This window comes from Podarcis filfolensis (assembly GCF_964270895.1).
Source record: "Podarcis filfolensis genome assembly, chromosome: 10".
Classification (NCBI taxonomy): domain Eukaryota; kingdom Metazoa; phylum Chordata; class Lepidosauria; order Squamata; family Lacertidae; genus Podarcis; species Podarcis filfolensis.
Genome location: NC_139612.1, coordinates 23,571,940 through 23,593,914, shown reverse-complemented (window position 1 = coordinate 23,593,914; position 21,975 = coordinate 23,571,940). Strand labels below are relative to the sequence as shown.

The window sequence follows — 21,975 nt, the reverse complement described above, 5'->3', positions numbered from 1 at the left end:
TCATGATGTACCATGGAAATATCAATAAGAATTAAGGTTTTATTAAAAGTGTTGATTTGGTGATCTAATTCAGGGTTTGCTCTTTAGCAACCCAGTGGGTTAGGGAGTAAAGCATAACCAGGGATAAATAGCAGATACTACAGATTGTACCAAAGGCAAATAATTTGGTTTATTGGTACACCATACTTCAGTCACCTGCACAAATATAAAGCAACGGACAACTGGCTTACCAGTAGCATATGTGAAAAGGATCTTGAGGTCTTAGTAGACCACAAGCTTAACATGAGTCAACAATGTGATGCAGCAGCAGCAACGAAAATAATGCTATTCTATGGTGCATCAACAGAACTATAGTGTCCAGATCAAGGGAAGTAATAGTACCACTCTATTCTGCCTTGATCAGACCACACCTGGAATACTGTGTCCAGTTCTGGGCATCACAATTTAAGAAGGATATTGACAAGCTGGAACGTATTCAGAGGAGGGCAGTGCAGATAATCAAGAGTCTAGAAACCGAACCTTATGAGGAACAGTTGAGGGAGCTGGGTATGTTTAGGCTGGAAAAGAGGAGATATGATAGCCACCTTCATATATCTAAAGGGCTGTCACATGGAAGATGGAGCAAGCTTGTTTTCTCCTGCTGTGGAGGATAGAACTTGAACCAATGGCTTCAAGTCACAAGCAAGGAGATTCTGACTAAGCATCAGGTAGAACTTTAGGACAATAAAAGCTTTTCAATAGTGGAACGGTCTCCCTCAGGAGGCTGTGGATTCTACTTTCTTGGAGGTTTTTAAGCAGAGGTTTGTTGGCCATCTGTCATGGATGCTGTAGTTGAGATTCTTGCATTGCAGGGGGGTCAGACTAGATGACCCTCGGGGTCACTTCCAGCTCTTCAGTTCTATGATACACGTTGATCAAAATGCAGAGTCCTCTGAATTTCTGGCTCTTTTAACATATCTGTGTCTGAGACCTGCTGCTTACATCCATTAGTTACAGGCAGTTACAGACACCAATTTGATGTCCAGCAAGGATTCATTGCCTGCAAAAAAAAAAGGTATGCACTGCTAAAACTCCATTACGCAGTGCAAACTTTGCTCTTGCTTCCTAGCCTGGGAATAGAATGGAGAAACAGTGTGTTGGACTGGCCAATCCCGTCTGCTCACCATGGAGATGTGTATGATCAAACCAGATTCATTCTACTCCAATTCCTACTCTGCTTGTTCCCCACCCTTCAGTCTGACAAATAATTTCTCCAGATCTATTTATCCTATTGAATGTTTCCAGAGATAAGGAACATTTACTTAACGCTCTAATGCAGGGGTCAGCAAACTTTTTCAGCAGGGGGCTGGTCCACTGTCCCTCAGACCTTGTGGGGGGCCGGACTATATTTTGAAGGGGGGGAAATGAACGAATTCCTATGCCCCACAAATAACCCAGAGATGCATTTTAAATAAAAGCACACATTCTACTCAAGTAAAAACACGCCAGATTATAAAGGCGATTGGGCCGGATCCAGCCCCCGGGCCTTAGTTTGCCTACCCATGCTCTAATGGCTTCTAAACTCATTTGAGTTTCAGCAGTACCTGCAGTGCACAAGAAGTGTGTATCTTCTCACAACACCTTTCAAATTGCAGCTTCTTTCCCATACCCATTACAAAGCAATAGAGCGCATTTGCTCCAATGGCATATGCTGAAAAAGAGAAGGAATTACACACACACACACACCCTAGTGACATTAGTCAACATTTTTCTTTGCACCATGAGTACTAAAAATTTACTTTTGGCGGGGAGGCCAATTTTCTAAGCATGCTCACTAAGAAATCATATCATAGACGGCTTTGGGGAGCATGAGTTTCCATGGCAGAAAGACATAAAATGGCCAGCTGCAATACTGGCAGCTTGGTAAACGAAAAACTGAGCACATCACTGTTTATTGTGTGCTGTGGTGCTTGTCTGACAAAGGCGCCAGGGCTCTCCCTCCCAGCTGTAGCCAATTACACACCGTTGGACGGCCAACAGAGCCAGCCTCTCTGATGGCTGCAACACACCCACTCTTGAGCGTTTGCCCTCCACACACATTTAAATTTGCTTTTGTGCTTCTCTCTTGCTGTTTATTTCAGTGCCTGATCATTGTTCTCATGTGCAAGAGAAAGTGGAGGAGAGGCTCTTTGTAATGGAAATGAGCATCCCGGCCAAAGGCACATTTTACATTCACATTAGGAAGCTGATTGAAGCTCGGAGCCTGATGTTGGGGTGGGGGATGCTGTGTGTCTTGCTGCCGTGGTCCACAGTTCCTGTCACTATTCTCTATTAACTATGGTCAAGATTGGATGAGCAAAAGAGAAACACTTCCCTTTCTGGGGGCTGATGGTATATGAGTCAGCATTTTTAAAGACATAGTAGGGTTTTTTGCAACTGTTATATAAATATGATTTTTTAAATGCCAGCAGATCTACATAGTTTAAGCATTTTCTTGAGCAGTCATTCGTTTTAATGATTGCTTTTAAAAGTTTTTGCATTGCTGTATAAATATTTTAATAAGTTAATAAATAACTGCATTTACCAAAAATCTTACCCTTTTACATCACAGTGACTGCATAAATACCATGCCTGTACCTTCATTCATTCATATTCATATATATATATATATATTCTGTATGTCTGGATTTATTTGGTATTGGTTTTATGTCCTTTTTCCCTTATAGTTGTTTCATTTACTGACACTCTTTAGATTTAGGGTTGTAGGCAAGTAAATTCTTGCCTACTCTTTAGATTTAGGGTTGTAGGCAAGTAAATTCAGTAGACCTGCTGAAGTTAATGGGCTCCTTTGGGAGAAGGGGTGGGATATAAATTAAAATGAACCTAGGTTAGCCATCTCCATTAATTTCAATGGGTCTACTCTGAGAATGGCCAACACTTAATACAACCCACAGTATTGTAAATAAGAGGAACTGCTTATTGATGGTCAGTTAACCTCTCCAGCCTTTCCCACACTCCAATGGTTGGCTGAGATGATGATAAAATGTTTCTGAACCTCTGAACAGCACATGCGGAATCTGATGGCAACTGAAAAAACATGATTAACTTACACACATGCACAGACAGACAAATGGATGCAAATAAACAGGTAAGAGGCTTTTTGTGGTAGGCTAGGTGTGAGCTAGGAAGTCAAGGGTGATACTGAGCTCAGTCTTTGTTTCAACACAAAAACCAACCTGGACACCACATTCAACTCCTCTGTCCTTTCTCCATTTGCCTTTTCAGTGGTAGCTTCCTATTTGTGGAATACTCTTCTGAGGGAAGCGCAGCAGGTGCCTTTGTTGTCTGTTTCTAGGCACCAGGCAAAGGCATTTTTATTTACAGCCAGGCATTTGGTCCTCGATTGTAACTAGCTATATCTGTGGCCTCATCTTATGTGCATCATTTTAAGTGGGGTGAGTAGGATTTGTACCATGTATATTTCTATTTTTATTGTGCATGCAGCTTTGATGCACTTCAGTGTGAAAGGCAAACAACAACAACAACAACAATAGCAATAAGAATAACAACAATAATAATGTTGTCAATTGGATATTATTTATGTGTTGGGCCCAAAAAAGTTGCAAAAAGCAATCTATTGCTTTTTACAATTTCGCTGCCTGAAGTGCCCAAACATTCGAGACTTCTCTAGCTGCCCAAAAATTACCGTGAATTTCTTAGCAGTAGCTGCTGGTCCAGTGTAAAGAATATTAAAGAGGATCTGAGAACAGCAAGAGTGTTGTTTTCTCAGTTGTCATCCTGTAAATGCAAAGCCCACCGTCACAGTAGCAGCAGGGAACAGCTGCTCTGCTGGAAAAGACCATGTACTGGAAAAGACCGTGTACATCATCACTTCCTAATAATAGCAAAGGGCTTTAACCAAAGCCACAGGCTGATTGCAGGGTGCTCTTTCAATTTTGGGCTTGGAGCAAAGACGTGTACTCTTTTTAACACACGTCTTTCTTTGGTCGAGAAAAAGGTTATTAATTGCTGGAGAGCAATCATTTAAAGGAAAACACAAGGCAAACAAGTTTTCTTAAACAGAGAGAAGATCAGCAGCTGTCGGCATTATCAAGTGAAGGCTTTGACAAGACGTACCCAAAGGTCTGTTAAAAACAAAAACAAAAACCCAGCCTGCTTCTGCAAGATGAGCACCCCACGTTTCTGACTTATTCTAGCAAGGAAATTATATGCATTCGCCTGTTTTCCAGCATCTTAATGTGCATCTTTTGTTTAAGAGATTTTGTTTGATTGTTTGAGATTTTGTAGTTGATTGTTTTTTTCATTTGACGAGGAGCAGACTGATGGCAGGAGAAAAGTCAAAAGTCAAAAGTGAATTAATAGCAGCAGGGGTGCATTCACATGATAACATGACTGGGTGCTCTGTGCATGCATGACCCGACACTCAAAGGAACAGAGAGCCGATTCAAAAAGTTAACTGAAATTCATGGCACAGCCCTTACAGGATTTTGCCACCTCTGAACACATGCAATCCTAGACACACTTACTTGGGAGCAATCAACATTTGACTCAATGGGTCTTACTCTTAGTAGATATGTATAGGTTGACTCGGTTGTTAACTTCCTGCATGTGAAACAAGTTATTTCACAGGGGAAAGTCTGGCTAACATTATTTGTTCTTTCATTCATTTATTTATACATTGGTGTCCTGCCCTCCTGGTGCAAAAGCAGCACTCTGGGCACCTTGCGACATTTAAAATTACAATTTCATGAAAGCAACAATATAAAACAAGCAAGCAAGGAGAATATCAGCTGCCAATTAAACAAAAAAGCCTATTGTAATAAAACAGTCTTTAATAGCTAAACAACAAAAAATAAAACCCCCACACCAAACATTTCAGGGCAAGGTATTCTGTGACAGGGTTCAACCACTGAGAAGTCCCTCTCTTGCCTCCTAGGTGGAACAAAGAGAGAGGAGCCTCTACTTCTGATGTTAGGGAACAGGGAACAGGCAGGTTGATAGGGAAGCAGAAGAATATGGAATATTGTAAGCCTTAGACCTATACTTTAGGTCCAAAGGTATACTGGATCTAAGCCACTTAAAGGCTTTAATCACAAATACTTTGAATTACAACCAGAAACATATTCGCAACCAGTTCTTCTCCCTAACATGGCAGCAGGAGTGCCAACTTGAATAAAACATTGGGGGGCAGGTAAGCCCCATCCCACATAATCAATCACATGACACGGCACATACATACCATTTGAATGACAACGCCCATCAACTTGGGGGGGGCAGTCCCCTCAAATATTTTATGGGGGAGGCTGAAGGGACCTTGGTTCCAAGGAGTTGGCTCCTAGGAATGACAGGTTTGCATATGTAAGCAGAATTCAGTATGAGGTTTTATAGATGTAAGCTATTGGCAAGGTTGTATTATTTTCTTTTATTGTACGATTCCCAGTATTAGGTATCATCATCATCATCATCATCATCATCATCAGGTAATACACTCAGATTTGTGATCTCTCTCACACACATATATAGTCATGCTGTAATCTTGGGATAATTTGTACCCCATACTTTTGCTAAATGTATGAATTAGTACTAAGGCTTTTACAGACACTGGGTTGTATTCATTGTTAGAGTACATACTCAGAGTAGACACACTGAAATGAATGAGCATGGCTAACAGGGCCAGTTATTTCAATGGGTCTACTCCAAGTAGAACTTAGTTGGGTTAGAACCCATCACTTTAATATTTCTAAACATTTCCACAGCTCTTTGCACTAGAAATGAGGTAGTTTTTTTTTCTTAAAAGAAAGCAGTTTCAGCAAATCAAAATCCTACATAATTGTCCAATTTTATATAAGAAACTCTACCTACATTGGCAACAACCACTGTTACATGCGTATTTCAGTTGTGGTTCCTTGTGATGGAATGCTCCAATATTAAAATATTTGGTCTCTCGTTTATCTTAGACCTATGACAGAATAGATCTAGTACTCCATCACATATTACCTCTTTTTTAAAAAAAATCCTGCACTAACATTTCAGATGCATCAACTTGGGCTCTAAAGAATTATATAACTAATATCTGACTATCTTAACACAGTGATGACAAAAATTATTGACTATGCCTTTCTTTGAAAAAGAACAGATTACAAAATCAGATCATATGGTAAACTGAAAATGTGTGACTGTGATCCAGAAATGCGCCCTGCTTCCCTGGAGCTCTGAATGATGCAACAAACTCAGGAAAGATACTATTATGCATTTTCATTATGTACACAGTAGAAGTGACTAGTTCAGGTAAGCAAAATAGGTAAGTACCCTCATCCTAAAGCAGTTAGAAGCAGCACCCCATAGTGATATGTTTTGCGCTAGCAGCTGATCCCTCTAGTCTGCTTCAGATATTTCTGCCATCCCCTTCACTCTTTCATGAGAGGGAATTCTGGCCTCTGCCTCACCTCTCTGAACCATCCCACTGGCCTCAGCACCCCTGGTAAGATTTCTCATGACTTCTGGCCATTTCTGCCCACTCCTAACATGGCCATGTCTCAGCCATTCTTGAAGGCCATGTAGAGCGACAGCCTTGTCAACTAATCCCTAGCCCAATACCAAAGCCAACCTGCTCACTTCCCATTTTCTATCTCAGTCTGCCAGCATCCATGGCTGATAACATTTCTGAGTATCACCAGTGTGATGGGATGATGAGCTGCTTGTGCGTAAAATCCTGATCCCTCAGAGTTTGGCTAAGTTCCCAAACCTCTGTCTGTGATGGAGCTCCTTAAGCATGGCTCCATCAATCGCTCGTTGAATCGGACAGTGGGCGTTTACGGAACTTCTTCCAGCATAAAAGCTCCTTAACGGAAACACGTCTTCTGGACTCTCGGCGTGACAGTTTCCGCCGAGGAGTGGGTGTTCCTAGGGGAGGTCCTGAAACCCCCCCACTGTTCTCGCTAGAAGTATCTCTGAGCTCTCCCTCCGACTCACTTTCCCTTGGAACTCCACTTCTCCCCCTGCTGGTCCCCTCCTCCGCTGAGTGGTCTCTCTCACCCTCCATGAGCCCTTTCACCTCCTTCGTCTCAGATGACAGTTCCCTGACATCCACCTCCCCTCCAGGGCCCCCTTCACCCCCTTCCCTCCCCTCCTCTGTGGGAGGCGAGGGAGCAAAACCCCTGAAGGAACCTCCCTCATCTTCCGAAGTTTCGAACACTTCCCTCCACCTTTTGCTGTTCCCGGTTTCCAAGTACTCCTCCTCCTCGGAGTCGGTACCTCCTTCCAACTCCGATTCCCTGAATCCCTCCAGTTCCTCCTCATCGTCGGTGGTGCCAAAGTACTCCCTTCGGAACCTCGCTACTGGCTGAGGTTTCCTGGGGAACCTTTGGTGGAACGTTTCGATCAAGACCTCGTCATGGACCTCCTCTGCCTTCACCCAGGTGTTTTCTGACTCTGGTTCCCCTTCCCACGCGACCAAATACTCCACCTGATTCCCCTTCCACCTGGAGTCGATGATTTCCGCCACATAGTTGCGGCTTTCCCTTTCTTCTATGGCTGGCCCCCGTGTGGATACCCCTTCACCTTCCCCCCGGTATGGTGACAGTAATGACCTGTGGAATACTGGGTGCAGTTTCATGTGGTTCGGTAACCGGAGTCTGAAAGCCACTGGGTTGATCTGTTGGATGACCTCAAATGGTCCCAATCTTTTGGGTCTCAATTTCTTGCAACCCCCCTTGTACGGCAACCCTTGGGTTGATAGCCAGACCCGACTCCCCACCCTAATTGTTTCACCTTCCCTTCTGCTCTTGTCTGCCTGCCTCTTATATTCTTCTTTGGCCCTTTCTAAGTGGTGTTGGAGTTGACAATGGATCGCTTCCATTTCTTCTACAAAAAGTTCAGCGGCCGGAACACTCCATCTCTCTCCTCCTTCCCCTGGAAACGCCCTGGGGTGGCACCCATAATTAGCCAAAAATGGGCTCATCCCGGTGGACACATTCTCTGCATTATTGTAAGCAAATTCCGCTAGTGCCAACTTTTCGACCCAATCGTTTTCTCTGTCATTGACATAGCACCTCAGGTATTGTTGAAGGATACCGTTTGCCCTCTCCGCCTGCCCATTGGTCTCAGGGTGCCTGGCAGTCGAAAAGTTGACCTCTACGTGCAACAAGCTCATAAGCTTCCTCCAGAATCTGGACGTGAACTGTTTCCCTCTGTCGGACACCAGCCTCAAGGGGGCGCCATGCAGCCTAAAAATATGTTCTACAAACAATTTCGCTGTCTCTTCCGCCGTGACTGCATGTGAGCAAGCTACAAAGTGACCCATCTTAGTTAACTGGTCTACTACGACTAGTATGGCGGTTTTCCCCTGGGATTTGGGCAGATCAGTCATAAAATCTATCGACACCGCCTCCCACGGTCTTTCTGGTGTGGGTAACGGTTCTAATAAACCCGCTGGTGCCCGCCTTTCTCCTTTGGCTCTCTGGCATTGGTCACACCTTCTCACATACTCCCGTACATCCTCCCTCACCTTGGGCCACCAAAACTCCCTGGTCACCAACCACATGGTCTTGTGTTGCCCAAAATGCCCCGCTGTGGGATTGTCGTGCAACTGTTTGAGTACTCTCCCCCTCAATTCCCCTTCGGGTATATATAGTGCCCCTTTGTAATACAATGCCCCGTTTCTTTCTTCAAAACCTCCGGGGTCTTCTCCCTCTCTCCTTAAACCTCTGAGCTTATCCTGGGCGTACTCATCATTGACCGTCCCCTCTACCAGTTCTCTTTGCCCCACCCAGGCCGCACCACACACCCAGTGGTCCTCTGGGATAATATGTCTCTCTTCTGGCGCTCCCTCCCCCTCCAAATATTCAGGTTTGCGAGAGAGAGCGTCCGCTCTGATGTTTTCTGGACCTGGCACGTAGCAGATTTCAAAATGGAATTTGGAGAACTCCTGGGCCCATCTCACTTGTCGTTGGTTGAGCACTCGTGCTGTTCTCCAATACTCCAAATTCTTGTGGTCCGTACACACTTGCACCTTATGCTGTGCGCCAATTAGTAAGTGTCTCCATCTCCGGAACGCTTCGTGAATGGCGAGTAGTTCTCGGTCATATACCGTGTAGTTCCTCTCGGATTTGTTCAGCTTACGCGAAAAGAAGGCACACGGTCTCCATTCCGACTTATTGCTCCCTGGCTGAAGCAACACTGCCCCCACCGCCCGGTCTGAGGCATCAGTTTCCACTCTCATGGGTTTTTGTAAATCCACATGCAGGAGCTGTTCTTCCGAAGCGAATGCCTTTTTCAATTCCTCAAAAGCGTGCTCCGCCTCTGCCGTCCAAACGAATTTCTTCTTGCTGCTTAGACAGTCCGTGATGGGAGCCGTTAAGTGGGCAAAGTTCTTGATGAATTTACGGTAAAAGTTCCCAAACCCTAAGAACCTTTGCACATCTTTTTTGGTTTTTGGTGTCTTCCATTCCAGCACCGCCTGGACCTTGCCTGGATCCATGGCTAATCCCTTGTCTGATAAGCGGTACCCCAGGAATTCCACCTCCTTGGTGTGGAACTGACACTTCTCCAATTTCACCCACAACTGGTTTGCTTGCAGCTGGCTCAGCACTTCCCTGACATCCTTCACATGCTGCTCCTCATTCTCCGAATATATCAGCACGTCATCGAGGAATGCCACGCAATTCTTGTAGAGCAAAGGTCCCAGTACATGGTTCATGAGCGATTGAAAACAGGCGGAGCCTGATTGCAATCCGAATGGCATAACGCGATATTCGAAAGCCCCTAGGGGGGTGAACATCGTTGTCTTCCATTCATCCCCCTTCTTTATTCGTATCAGGTTGTACGCTCCTCTCAAGTCCAGTTTCGTGAATATCTTTCCCTTCCTCACCCTGGTCAAAATGTCATCAATCCTGGGCATGGGGAAAGTCACTGGTTCTGACACGGCATTCAGGGCCCGGTAGTCCACGACCAATCTCGGTTTATCCGTGTGTTTTTTGTCCACAAAAAACACTGGACTGCCCCCCACCGCTCTGGACTCTCTAATGAAACCTCTCTTCAGGTTTTTGTCAATAAACTCCCTCAACTCCTGCATTTCCCTGTCTGACATGGCGTACAGCTTGCCCACGGGTAGCTGGGCCCCAGGGACCAGGTTAATCTGGCAGTCAAAGTCTCTATGCGGTGGTAGTTTATCTGCTTCCCTTTCGCTGAAGACCTTGCTCAGGTCAGCGTATTGTTTGGGCACCTCCCCTTTGTTCGCCACTTCCGTCCCTGCTATGGAGGCTTTTGCCCCTTCTGGCACCTTTCCCTCTTTGCAGTGTTCCAGGCAATGTCCTGACCCAAAGGACACCACTCTCTGATGCCAGCCCACTAGCGGGTCATGCAACGCTAGCCAGCTCATTCCCAAAATGACTGGCGCCCCTCCCAGGGTGGCTACATTGAACGCTATCCTTTCGGTGTGCCTGGCCACCCTCATAACCATTGGGACGGTCTGTAGGCTAACTTCTCCCCCCAACAGCTCCCTCCCATCGATCGTGGTGACTTGCAGGGGGTTGCTTAAAGGGAGTGTCTGTATCTGGTGTTCCGCTGCAAACTCCTTGCTCATAAAATTACAGGAGCTGCCTGAGTCTAACAGCGCCTTGGTCTTTAGTGGGTATCCGTTTGCCAGCTCTAGCAACACCTCTATTACTAGGGCTGGTCTTGGAGGTTCCGGAGTGGGCACTTTTACTGCTCCTTGGCCTGTCTGCAGTGCCCTGACAGAGGCAGACAGGCGTTGGCTTTTACTGGCTCCTGGACTTCCTCCTCCTTTCCCCCAACAGCCCCTGCCATCCCTTGCCATTCCTTTCTTTGCGGGCAGACTCTGGCAAAGTGACCTGGCTGCTGGCAGAGGTAACATTTCTTGGTGCTCTTTCCCTCCTTCTTCCTCCCTTCACTGGGATTTGAAACTGCGCGCGCGCGCGCTGTTCCAACTTCCATCGGCTCTCCGGGCGGGAAACTTGGCTCTGGAATCTCTGGAATGCGGAAATCCCTCCAACGCTCTCCTTTCCCCTCCCGCTTCTCCAAGGCTCTTGCCTCCTGGCGCGCTCCAATGGTCAGCGCTGATTTGGTCAGCTGGTCCATAGACTCCGCCCTGGGCGCCCGGGAAAGTTCGTCTTTCACCGCCGAAGAAAGCCCCTCTTCAAATAGCATTTGAATGGGTTCCGCCGATAGGTCCCACCCCAATCTATGTATCAACATTGTAAACTCAGTCCAGTACTCACGAACCGATCGGCTCCCCTGTTTGCAAGCCATCAATTGTCTGCGTACCAGTCCCTGTTCAATCTCGCTGGAAAACATCAAATCCATGGCGCGAAAAAACTTCCTCGCGTCCTTCAGCATGTCACTATTCCCTGCCATCAGGGGCCTGACCCAGTCTCTCGCCCCTCCTTCGAGATGGCCAATCACAAACGCCACTCGCGACGCCTCATCGGGAAAGTCATTAAACTGCAGTTCAAGAGCATACTGCATCTCTGTCCTAAAGGCTTGGTAGTTCCTGGGGTCCCCCCCAAACTTCTGCACCATTCCTGGCATCTTTCTTGCTAGTGTAGCGCCTTTTGCCTTTTCTGCATCCTGCGCCCTCCTTTCTTCTAGCCTCGCCGTTTGCATTGCTAGCTGGAGTTCCAACATTCTGTACCTTTCTTCCAGAGTTGGACCTCCTCCAGTCCTCCTGCTCCTCCGGCTCCGGCTGGGTCACTCATGATGCCTCTCTGCACAAGCTGCTTTCAGGGACTGTCCGATTGCTGTGATGGGATGATGAGCTGCTTGTGCGTAAAATCCTGATCCCTCAGAGTTTGGCTAAGTTCCCAAACCTCTGTCTGTGATGGAGCTCCTTAAGCATGGCTCCATCAATCGCTCGTTGAATCGGACAGTGGGCGTTTACGGAACTTCTTCCAGCATAAAAGCTCCTTAACGGAAACACGTCTTCTGGACTCTCGGCGTGACAGTTTCCGCCGAGGAGTGGGTGTTCCTAGGGGAGGTCCTGAAACCCCCCCACTGTTCTCGCTAGAAGTATCTCTGAGCTCTCCCTCCGACTCACTTTCCCTTGGAACTCCACTTCTCCCCCTGCTGGTCCCCTCCTCCGCTGAGTGGTCTCTCTCACCCTCCATGAGCCCTTTCACCTCCTTCGTCTCAGATGACAGTTCCCTGACAACCAGACATGACTGAGACAAACTGATGATTCAGTTGTGTGGGGCCAAGGTATAGAAAGGGGGCACCCCAAGCTCCCAGGCACAGTGAGCTGCTTTATTATATATTTATATTATTAATATTTTCTAATCATATAGTTAAAGCTATGGTTTTCCCAGTAGTGATGGATGGAAGTGAGAGCTGGACCATAAAGAAGGCTGATCGCCGAAAAATTGATGCTTTTGAATTATGGTGCTGGAGGAGACTCTTGAGAGTCCCATGGACTGCAAGAAGGTCAAACCTATCCATTCTGAAGGAAATCAGCCCTGAGTGCTCACTGGAAGGACAGATCCTGAAGCTGAGGCTCCAATACTTTGGCCACCTCATGAGAAGAGAAGACTCCCTGGAAAAGACCCTGATGTTGGGAAAGATTGAGGGCACAAGGAGAAGGGGACGACAGAGGACGAGATGGTTGGACAGTGTTCTCGAAGCTACCAGCATGAGTTTGACCAAACTGCGGGAGACAGTGGAAGACAGGAGTGCCTGGCGTGCTCTGGTCCATGGGGTCACGAAGAGTCGGACACCACTAAACGACTAAACAACAACAATCGTATTGCTGGGGGGTGGCAGCAGCCTTAGGAAAACAATGTATACAGAACACATTGCAATATTGTCTTATTTATGTTCCCTACTATGGAGTGAGAAACATTAGTCTGAGAGAGACAGAATGACTTTCACAGCACCATCTAGATCAGGGGTAGGCAACCTAGGGCCCATGGGCCACAAGTGGCCCATGGGGGGTTATTTAACTGGCCCACGAACCACCCCCGAACTGAACCGCCCATTCAGTGAGTCTCTGTGCGCTGCCCTAAATCAGATTACCAGAATGTTCATGCTCCACAAGCAGGAAGTTTGGGAGAGGGATACCTGGGTGCCATTGGCTTAATTGCTGTGACATCACCAATGGATAAAGCAAATTGGAGTCCAGGAGGTGACTTGTAAGTGTAATTGGGGAGATTTCAAAATTCTAATGTCAAGGTCTATTAATTACTTTTCTTACAGCAGGTATTTCTGTTCACTGCATATTTTTGAATGATACCTCATTGTTACAAGTGAAGCATTTTATTAAAAACAAATAGACACATGATGCCTAGTCTATAAAAATATGAAGATTCCTCTTGCCCAAAATGTTGGGCCCTAATCTCTGTCTGGGGAAAAATTGTAACAATTGTAAATTGTTCCAGGTAACGTTAGCAAACAATTTAAACTACATGGGGCAGGGTAGGAGAAATAAAGGTAGTTTGAAGATACAGCCCAATAAACACTCTGTATTTTCTCTAAATGTATGAGTACATGTGAATATATATAAAAATCTGCAACAGATTACATTTTACAATTACAGTGGTACCTCGGGTTAAGTATTTAATTCGTTCCGGAGGTCCGTTCTTAACCTGAAACTGTTCTTAACCTGAAGCACCACTTTAGCTAATGGGGCCTCCTGCTGCTGCCGTGCCACAAGAGCACGATTTCTGTTCTCATCCTGAAGCAAAGTTCTTAACCTGAAGCAGTATTTCTGGGTTAGCGGAATCCGTAACCTGAAGCGTCTGTAACCTGAAGTGTATGTAACCCGAGGTACCACTGTAATACATAAAAGAGGCTAACAGGTTATCTGGAACTACAAATCATCATCATCATCATCCACCCATCTGACTGTGTTGCCCCAGCCACTCTGGGCAGCTTCCAGCAAAATATAAAAAACACAAAAAATAATAATCAAAAAAACATGGTGATGGTGTCAGCCACACATCTTCCTTATTCCCATACAACCTGTGAGACGGGGCATTCTTTTATGAGTAAAACCTTTGGATCGTGGACACCACACACATCCTGCAACAAAGCACATGCCACAGACTATCCTATTGGCTCTAGTGGAGTGCATCTTTCAAGGTTAATTTCTGCAGGTGGTGCAGCCAAAGAAAAAAACCCTGTGGGTACCAAGGAAGGTCTCTACAGATGCAGGTATGCCTATCCATGCCACATAGGCAACCTTTGAAAGGAATATATGAGAGCACAAAGGAGCATCTGGTGAGTTGGAGAGGTGCTGAGTGGTCGCGCTCCCCAAAAGCAGCATTTTTGCCACTTAGCAGGATGGGCCATCAGGTGATTGAGAGGTCGGGGCAAGATGGGCACACCAATGGGAACACTGCATGGATTCTGAGGTGTGGCTGGGCATTTCCAACCTCAGCACCACCGTGTGCCTCTATTGCATCAGTAAGCCCTCCTGGGAGAGGGGCACTGCATTTCCCTGACACATACACCCCCTGATCTCCCTTCACGCAGTTGCTCCAAGCACTTTTCTCCCACCTTAGCTTTGATACTAGAAGTGAGCGAGGAATAGAGAAAAGTGTCTAAGCCACAGACTGAGGGGAAAGGAGGCAGGAAAGAGGATTTAGCACATCTTTCCTATGCGCTTCTTTTAGTGCTCAGTCAGATCCAACCACTTCCAATTGCTAGAGAGATAGATTATAGTCTTTCACCATAAATTTGTGACGTGTCCTCCCTCGTGAGGTGTGCTTTTTTTCCTTGTTATTAACTTTTAGGAAGAATTTGAAAATGCTCCTTCATGGCTGTTCCTGGCTACCTCAAGATCATTGGATAGAAATAGGTTTTTCATTGCAGTCCGTTTTAGAAGTTTCTAACTGTAATTGTTTTTGGAATGTTTTAATCCATTTCAGACTTTTCTTGTTTTGGGTTTTCAGATTATATATTTGTTGAATTGTATATCCTTGGGGAGGATGGGGAAGATTTAAATTCAACTAATAATAATAATAATAATAATAATAATAATAATAATACAGTGGTACCTCAGGTTACATATGCTTCAGGTTGCATACGCTTTAGGTTGCATACTCCGCTAACCCAGAAATAGTGCTTCAGGTTAAGAACTTTGCTTCAGGTTGAGAACAGAAATTGTGCTCCGGCGGCGAAGCAGCAGCAGGAGGCCCCATTAGCTAAAATGGTGCTTCAGGTTAAGAACAGTTTCAGGTTAAGAACGGACCTCAGGAACGAATTAAGTACTTAACCTGAGGTACCACTGTAGTCACATATTAACCACGGTGACAACATACATGTTATATCAGTTCCACAGAAGAAGCCATCCTAATTCAGCAACATTTGCCCCCCATCTGTGAACAAGGCAGGCAGGCATGTGGGGGAGGAAACCCTGCCACTGTCCTGCATAGTTCAACCCTTAAAACTAATTCAGTTGTGTCACAAATTGTCAGCCTTATATTTGAGTCCTTAGAATCATGACCAACTAAATACAAATAGGTCATTGTATCAAAATATCCCCTTAGGGTCAAAACTCTTAAGGGAGCAGGTGCCTGAGCTTAGTTTAGAGCTTACAGAAAACTCGTGATCAAATGCAGGTCTAACAGATGAAAGGCAGCATAGGTGTTACGCTTTTGGAGGTCAGGGCCAGGACCCAACAGAATGGCACAACTAGTTCCCCACACCCTAAAGGGCTTTGGACTCGTGTTTCATGCACATCCTCCTCACACCATACAAGTTGTGAGTCTAAGGGGATGTCCGAAAGCACTGCTTTGAAGCAGGACTCTCAGTGGCACCTCTCTGTTGATATCCCGTTCGTGTGCTTCCTGTAGGCATGTGGCTGGTGGTTGTGAGAATGGGATGCTAGACAAGATAGGTCAGGTCTGATCCAGCAAGGCTCTTCTTAATTGGATCTAATCTTATAAATCCAATCTACACAATCCCACCACCAGCCCTGAGCATCCCCACTTGTGGATGCCTTCTGTCAATTGGGCCTGCCTACCCACCTGTGCTCCCTTGGGCCCATTTTACCTCGTGAAACGGAACAGCAGCCAAAATGATCACAAGGCACGGAACGACATTTGAAATGGTAGTTCCTTGTTACAGATCATGGCGCAACTGCTGCCCACTGCCACTAATATGCCCAAAGAGGAGCCACCAATGTTGCGGCAGCCCGCCAGTGTTAGGAGCCCATTAGGCAAATGTTTTGCGGCTCAGATATAGAGCCAGCTCTGATTGTGATCACAACAGGGCTAATGGATCATTGTGCAAAAGAAAGCTTCTCTGTGCATTATTTTATGCCATGGCAACGAAGCAAATCATCTATGTAACCAGAGCAGGCGCCATTACAGGCTGCTTGTTTTAAACCTGCAAAAAGATAGCTAAGATCTCTGAGATAACAAAGATTGTTAGGGACCCAACATTTCATCTGCAATATACATTATTACACTTGTAGACTTCCGGTCAAAACATATACCGGTAACAGATAGGAAACAGCAGAATCTAGATCAGGGGTACAGAACCTGTGGCCTTCCAGATGCTGTTGGACTACAACCCCCAGCATGCTTAGCTATTGAGCCTACTTGTTGGGGCCAATAGGAGTCGGAGTCCAACAACTTCCAGAGGGCCACAGGTTTCCCATCCTTGGCCTAGATGATGGTTAATAACAAAACAAAACAAAATTGATTATTGCTTTTCTCAGAGCAACCAAAACATAGATCTTTACATTGTGTGTTTTCTTTATGACTGAAATATAACAAAATCATAAATACATTCCTCTATATTCCTCTCATGCATGAGTCAACAGCTGCAGACCTCTGAAGCAAACCTGGACCCCTAGGGATGCTGCTACCTGCCCCTTCACAAGTTACCAGTCTAAAGGTGAAAGATAAGCTGGTCTCTGTGGCAACAGAACTTGGTGGCATAACATATACTAGGTGGTCTTCCCACCTCTTCTCCCATCTCAAAGTGTCCCCTGGTCAGACTAATTCTTTATCAGAGCTCTGTTATGACCAATATAATTGTTTTTAAAGGATTACGGGCCTTTAAAAACACTTCAAGCATTTCCCAACTATCGTCAAAACCCATTTAAACTCTCAGGAGTATACAACAACTATGCAGGTTTATTGCTAAATTTCTACAGTGAAATTAAATAGGAAGTGATCAAAGTCTAACTATGCTCGACATTTTAGGCATCAGGAATGAGCTGTTTCACCTGTAATGAACTGCTTCACCTTTACTTAGTAGTTATGACTTTCATACTATTTTGGTAATACACTTAGGATGTAAGACTACGGTAATTACATTTCCCTCAAGTTAACCTCTCTGGAAAAATATATATATAATTATATACATTTTATTTAGAGTAGTATCAAAGCATAAAATTAACCACAGGGACAGATTTTGAAAAGTTATTAACAGCATCTCCTTCTTTGAAGAGATCACTGAAAGAGGTTTTACAATACTTTTTTTAAAAGGAAAGAAGTGTAACATGCAACCTCACCTGCTTGGTATTGTCTTTAAGCAGCCTTTGATATATTTGTCTGTAACACCTTCCTGGACTTTATCTGTAACTTCTCCCTGGGCTTTATTCTCTTCTGCTGGTGGCACAGTTTCCTTTTTGTGGCAGATCAAAATATAATTACGATTGTCATTGTTTGCCCAAAATATTCCCACTGATGTCTCATAACGGATGCAAAATTCAACCTTAGCGTCCTCTCTCTGATAAGGAGGAACCAATGAAATCTTGAACAAGAACTGGTCAGTCTCGCCATCACAAGAATTAGGCACATAATCTCCTAAGATGTCATAATAAGTCTGCCAGTTGTCCAAAGACATTCGGACATAGACCAGCTTTTCGAAGGATACATTCAGAACACGGATGATGCCCTTCATACATGTTATCCCTGGCAGGAACTCGACAGACTCTAGCCATACTTTATGTGCACGCACTTTTTGCAAAAGCTCTTCTTGTGTGACAGGCAGTATAAACAGTGGAGATAAATAAAATTCCTCCACAGGCACAACTTCATCTTCTAAGTCGTCATTTGGTAATGTAATTGGAACATCCCAGGTATCAAACTCCTTAACGGATACAAGGTCAAAACCAAATGCATCAGCAAATGAAACTTTTCTTGCAATGGTGGATGGGGTTTCTGCTTCCATTTCTTCAGAAGAATCTGAATTCCGCCTCCGGGGGCTGGGGGAGAAGCGGTGCTGCAGTGTAGCTTTAACATCTTCATCTTCTGAGAGAGAATCGCTTAAAGTGGGAACTTCTAATAAGTTCTCCCTACTAACCTGACCAGGTTCTTCAAAAGACTCCATTGGGTTCTCTGATATAAACCGAAAGAGACCCGTCTGAGTAGTGGCAGCTGATATTTGAGACCTGTGATTTGAAACAAGGATTAATATTACAGTTGACATTGCAGAAGGGACTCTGCTCTATTAATAGAAGCAATGGCTTTTTAACTATGCTTGCCTGTTCTCCAAAGGCCTTCAGTCTGATAGCATTACTGTGAAAACATCCATTTTGAAACAGATGTCAACCAGCCAACAACTTAAAACCTGAAACCACTTTCATCATGAAAGCAAACATAAAAGCATACGTATTCATAATATACTAAGTTGACATTCAAAGTGATAGAAAGCAACCATAGATTCCTGATCTGGGATGTTTATTTTGTCATCTTGAGGGTTCCTATATTGTATGAGATTTCTATGTTATGCACAAAATAGGCAGTTTGACTTGCCTTGCATATGTGTATTTTTTTAAGGGCAGGGAGCCAGTATCTGCCCTCCGTGAACCATGTTAATCAACACTTTGCAGACAGATCCTAGGGTTGTAATCAGTTAATTTGGTTTAATTTGGTATTGATGCCACTCCTTGTCCCTGTCATTGCTATAGCTGCCTTAAGTTTCATTTCTATATAGTTTTTGCCCTGTGGTTTAATGCATAGTGTCCTGAAAATCCACAATACTTTCAGCTTAAATGCTTTTCAAAAGGTAAGAGTCTAACAAATGCATTTTTTTCAGCAGGAACTCAATGGAACTCAGTTCCGGCACCTCTCAGGCGGGTTCCATTGCTGTTCTAAGAGAACAACGGAGGTGTTCATGGTGAGTTCTGGCACTTCTTTTTCTAGAAAAACAGCACTGATTCTAACCCTTACACTTGAAGTAAAGGATGAAACTGCCTCATGTCAAAACACATGAAGCATTGTGGGGAAGATGGAAGGAGGGAGAGAGGGCCAGCGGGGAATGTTGTAGGATTTTAATAAAAGGTTATGATCATTGCTAGCTAGCAACTGCAAAACAGATGTGTCCTATGTGGCGCAAGTGTGGCAAATCTGCCCTGCTATGGTGCCTGTCAGATATAATCCCATTATAACTGAATACTTCATTGTATCAGGTAGCTCTCGGCATTGCATGAGTCATCTTTTGACCAGCCCCTACAATAGTCTTTCTCCGCCCATTCATATATATATATGCAATGACTTTGTGTCAGCATTAGAAAGCACCTGCACATTGTGCAAAAGAGATAAAGCCTACCCTGAATAGATTACAGATGGGGAATAAATTTGGTTCGGTTAGGATTTTATTGTGAACCTACCTAAATTGCACTTAACTGAAACAATATATGAGCCAAAACTCATCTGTCCTTTAAAATTTCTCCAATCAGATGTGTGCAAAGATGTGTGTCTTAGGGGACAGTTTGCAAAAAATACATATATTAAAGAAAATTGCATATGCATTGTATTGAGGGAAATTGCCTGCAAAAATGTGTGTATTAGGAGAAATGCTGATTTTTTTATGTTGTGAACTGCCCTGAAATATAACAATAACAATAATAACAACAATAACAATAACAACAACAATAACAATAACAATAATTTACATGAGGACTTTTTAAAAAACAGTCCATTAACTGATACAGAAATGTAGCAGTTCAGGGAATGTGAATACACTGATGTCAGTTACATCTGAATAACAAGTAACTGCATATGGTGCAATTCCGTGTTTATTGAACAATCAGGCTCCATATTGGTATTCAGAATCAATTCTGAATTAAACTGAAGTCCCGTCTAGTCTGGCATCCTGTTACCCACCGTAGCCAAGTAGATATTTCTGGGGCGCACAAAAACAAGGCATGAATACAACAAGCCCCGGCTGATATACCTCTGCAGCAAATGGCATACAGAGGCATGCAGGTTTCATATAGCCACCATTATTAGCAGCCACTGCTACCCTTACCCCGTGTGACTTTGTCTAATCCTTTTTAAACCCTCATCTAACCCAGAGGCTATCCCTATGTCTTTTGCCACAAAATCCCATAAATTACAAATTATTTTGTCTGTTCAGAATCTCCAACAAATCAGCTTCATTGGATGACCCCAGATTCTTCTATTATGGGACAAGGAGTAAGAATACCTTTTCTCTATCTGCTTTCTTCACGCCATGCCTAATTTTATTAAAATGCTTAGCATTTATCCACCCCCAGCCACATTTTTTAAAAGTAAAAAAGCCCCAAATGCTTTAGCTTTTTTTTCCAAATAGATACTACTTCAAACCTCTTAGAATTTTGATTGCACCTTTTTGCACCCCTTTCAGCTCAACGTATCCTTGTGCAGATGGGGTGAGCAGAACTGTATACCGTATTGCACTTGTGATCCACACTGCAGACTTGTATTAAGAGAATGATCATACTGATGGTTTTATTTTTAATCCATTTCCAAATTCCCTCGCATGGAATTTCCTTTTCCTTTCTTTTTCTTTGCAGTCGCCACACACTGCATAAAAAAAGTCTTACCCCTCTCTGAATTTCGTCACTATCTCAGCAAGAAAAATTCAAGCAAGAAAAATTCAAAACAGGGGTGTTTTCTGTTGGAAGAACTCTCTGACTTGGTCTCACATGTGGCTCCACCAACATCCATGAATTTTCTGTCCAGTTTACTGTCACAACATATTGGTAGTCACAACATATTGACATTTAACGTCTCTGTTTTGTATAGTATATTTTCAGGCTTCATTCATGTACTTAGATACATTACATTGGCAAGTGGAACATAAAATGGTTTTGTAAGGGACTTGGCCCTTTGTAAACTGGATTCTTTTTGTCGCCATGGCTTTTTTATTTTGTAATGTTTAGTTGTTGTTGCTTTAATTGTTTAAAGTTCTTGTGGTTAGGATTGTTTCACATTCTTTAAATAAATAATTGGGAAGTCCCTGGACCATAAGGGAAGGTAGAATCGGTGTTAATTAACTAATTGATTGATGCAATCTTTCGAATAAGCTTTTCCAGCTAGATGAAAAGGCCTCTGTCCTAGGTCTTCATTTTGTAATCTTCAGCTGTTTTTTATATGTATATAAAAGGTGGTTCATTATGCATGAGACATGTGTAAAAGGCGAATGTGTGTGTAGTCTTTCTGTACACCAAAATAGGTAATGAAAACTGCTAAAATATTAATCCAGTCTGATCTATCCCATGGGTGTGTTTAGATCAGATGTGCTGTGTATCAAACTGTATCTCACTGAGCCAAGGCAACCTCATTTGCAGCAAACAAATTCCTTGGCCTTTCCACAAGAGAAATAGAAGCAGCCTGATAAGAATAAAAACCAAGAAGCTATCAAAAAATCATCCTGGTATGGGGAAAGGGAGGATTTCCAGATGTTGTTGAACTATATCACCCATCATCTTGACCATTGGCCATGATGGCTGGGACGGATGGGAGTTGGCATCCAACAAGTTCAGGAGGGCCCCCCTCCAGATATTCAAGCCATCCCTGCTTCAACAGTTCACGTGTGCGTTGTTAGCTAACCACCTCTTTTCTTCAGTATCTCCAGCTCCAAAAGCCAGCTGTGGGTTTTCTGAAGATTTCACAATTGGTGCACAGCGTGAGGCAAGGTGAGGTGGCTGCCTTAGGTGGCAGATCTGGCTTCCAAGAAATGCATTGCTCATCGTTGCTGCCACTGCACTCCACAGTTGTGCCTCGTGTAGATCTTCACTCCTCC

At 44.2% G+C, this 21,975-nt stretch overlaps 1 protein-coding gene across 1 annotated transcript in view; it reads right to left on the bottom strand.

The window, feature by feature from the left end:
* The window catches only part of PPP1R3A (protein phosphatase 1 regulatory subunit 3A), a 35,516-nt gene extending 17,172 nt beyond the window's left edge, over positions 1 to 18,344 (bottom strand). The window contains exon 1 of the mRNA XM_083574391.1: positions 17,474 to 18,344. Within this exon, the coding sequence (XP_083430517.1) occupies positions 17,474 to 18,294 (821 nt within the window). The 5' untranslated portion in view covers positions 18,295 to 18,344. The remainder of the gene's footprint in view (positions 1 to 17,473) is intronic.
* Positions 18,345 to 21,975: the final 3,631 nt, after the last annotated feature.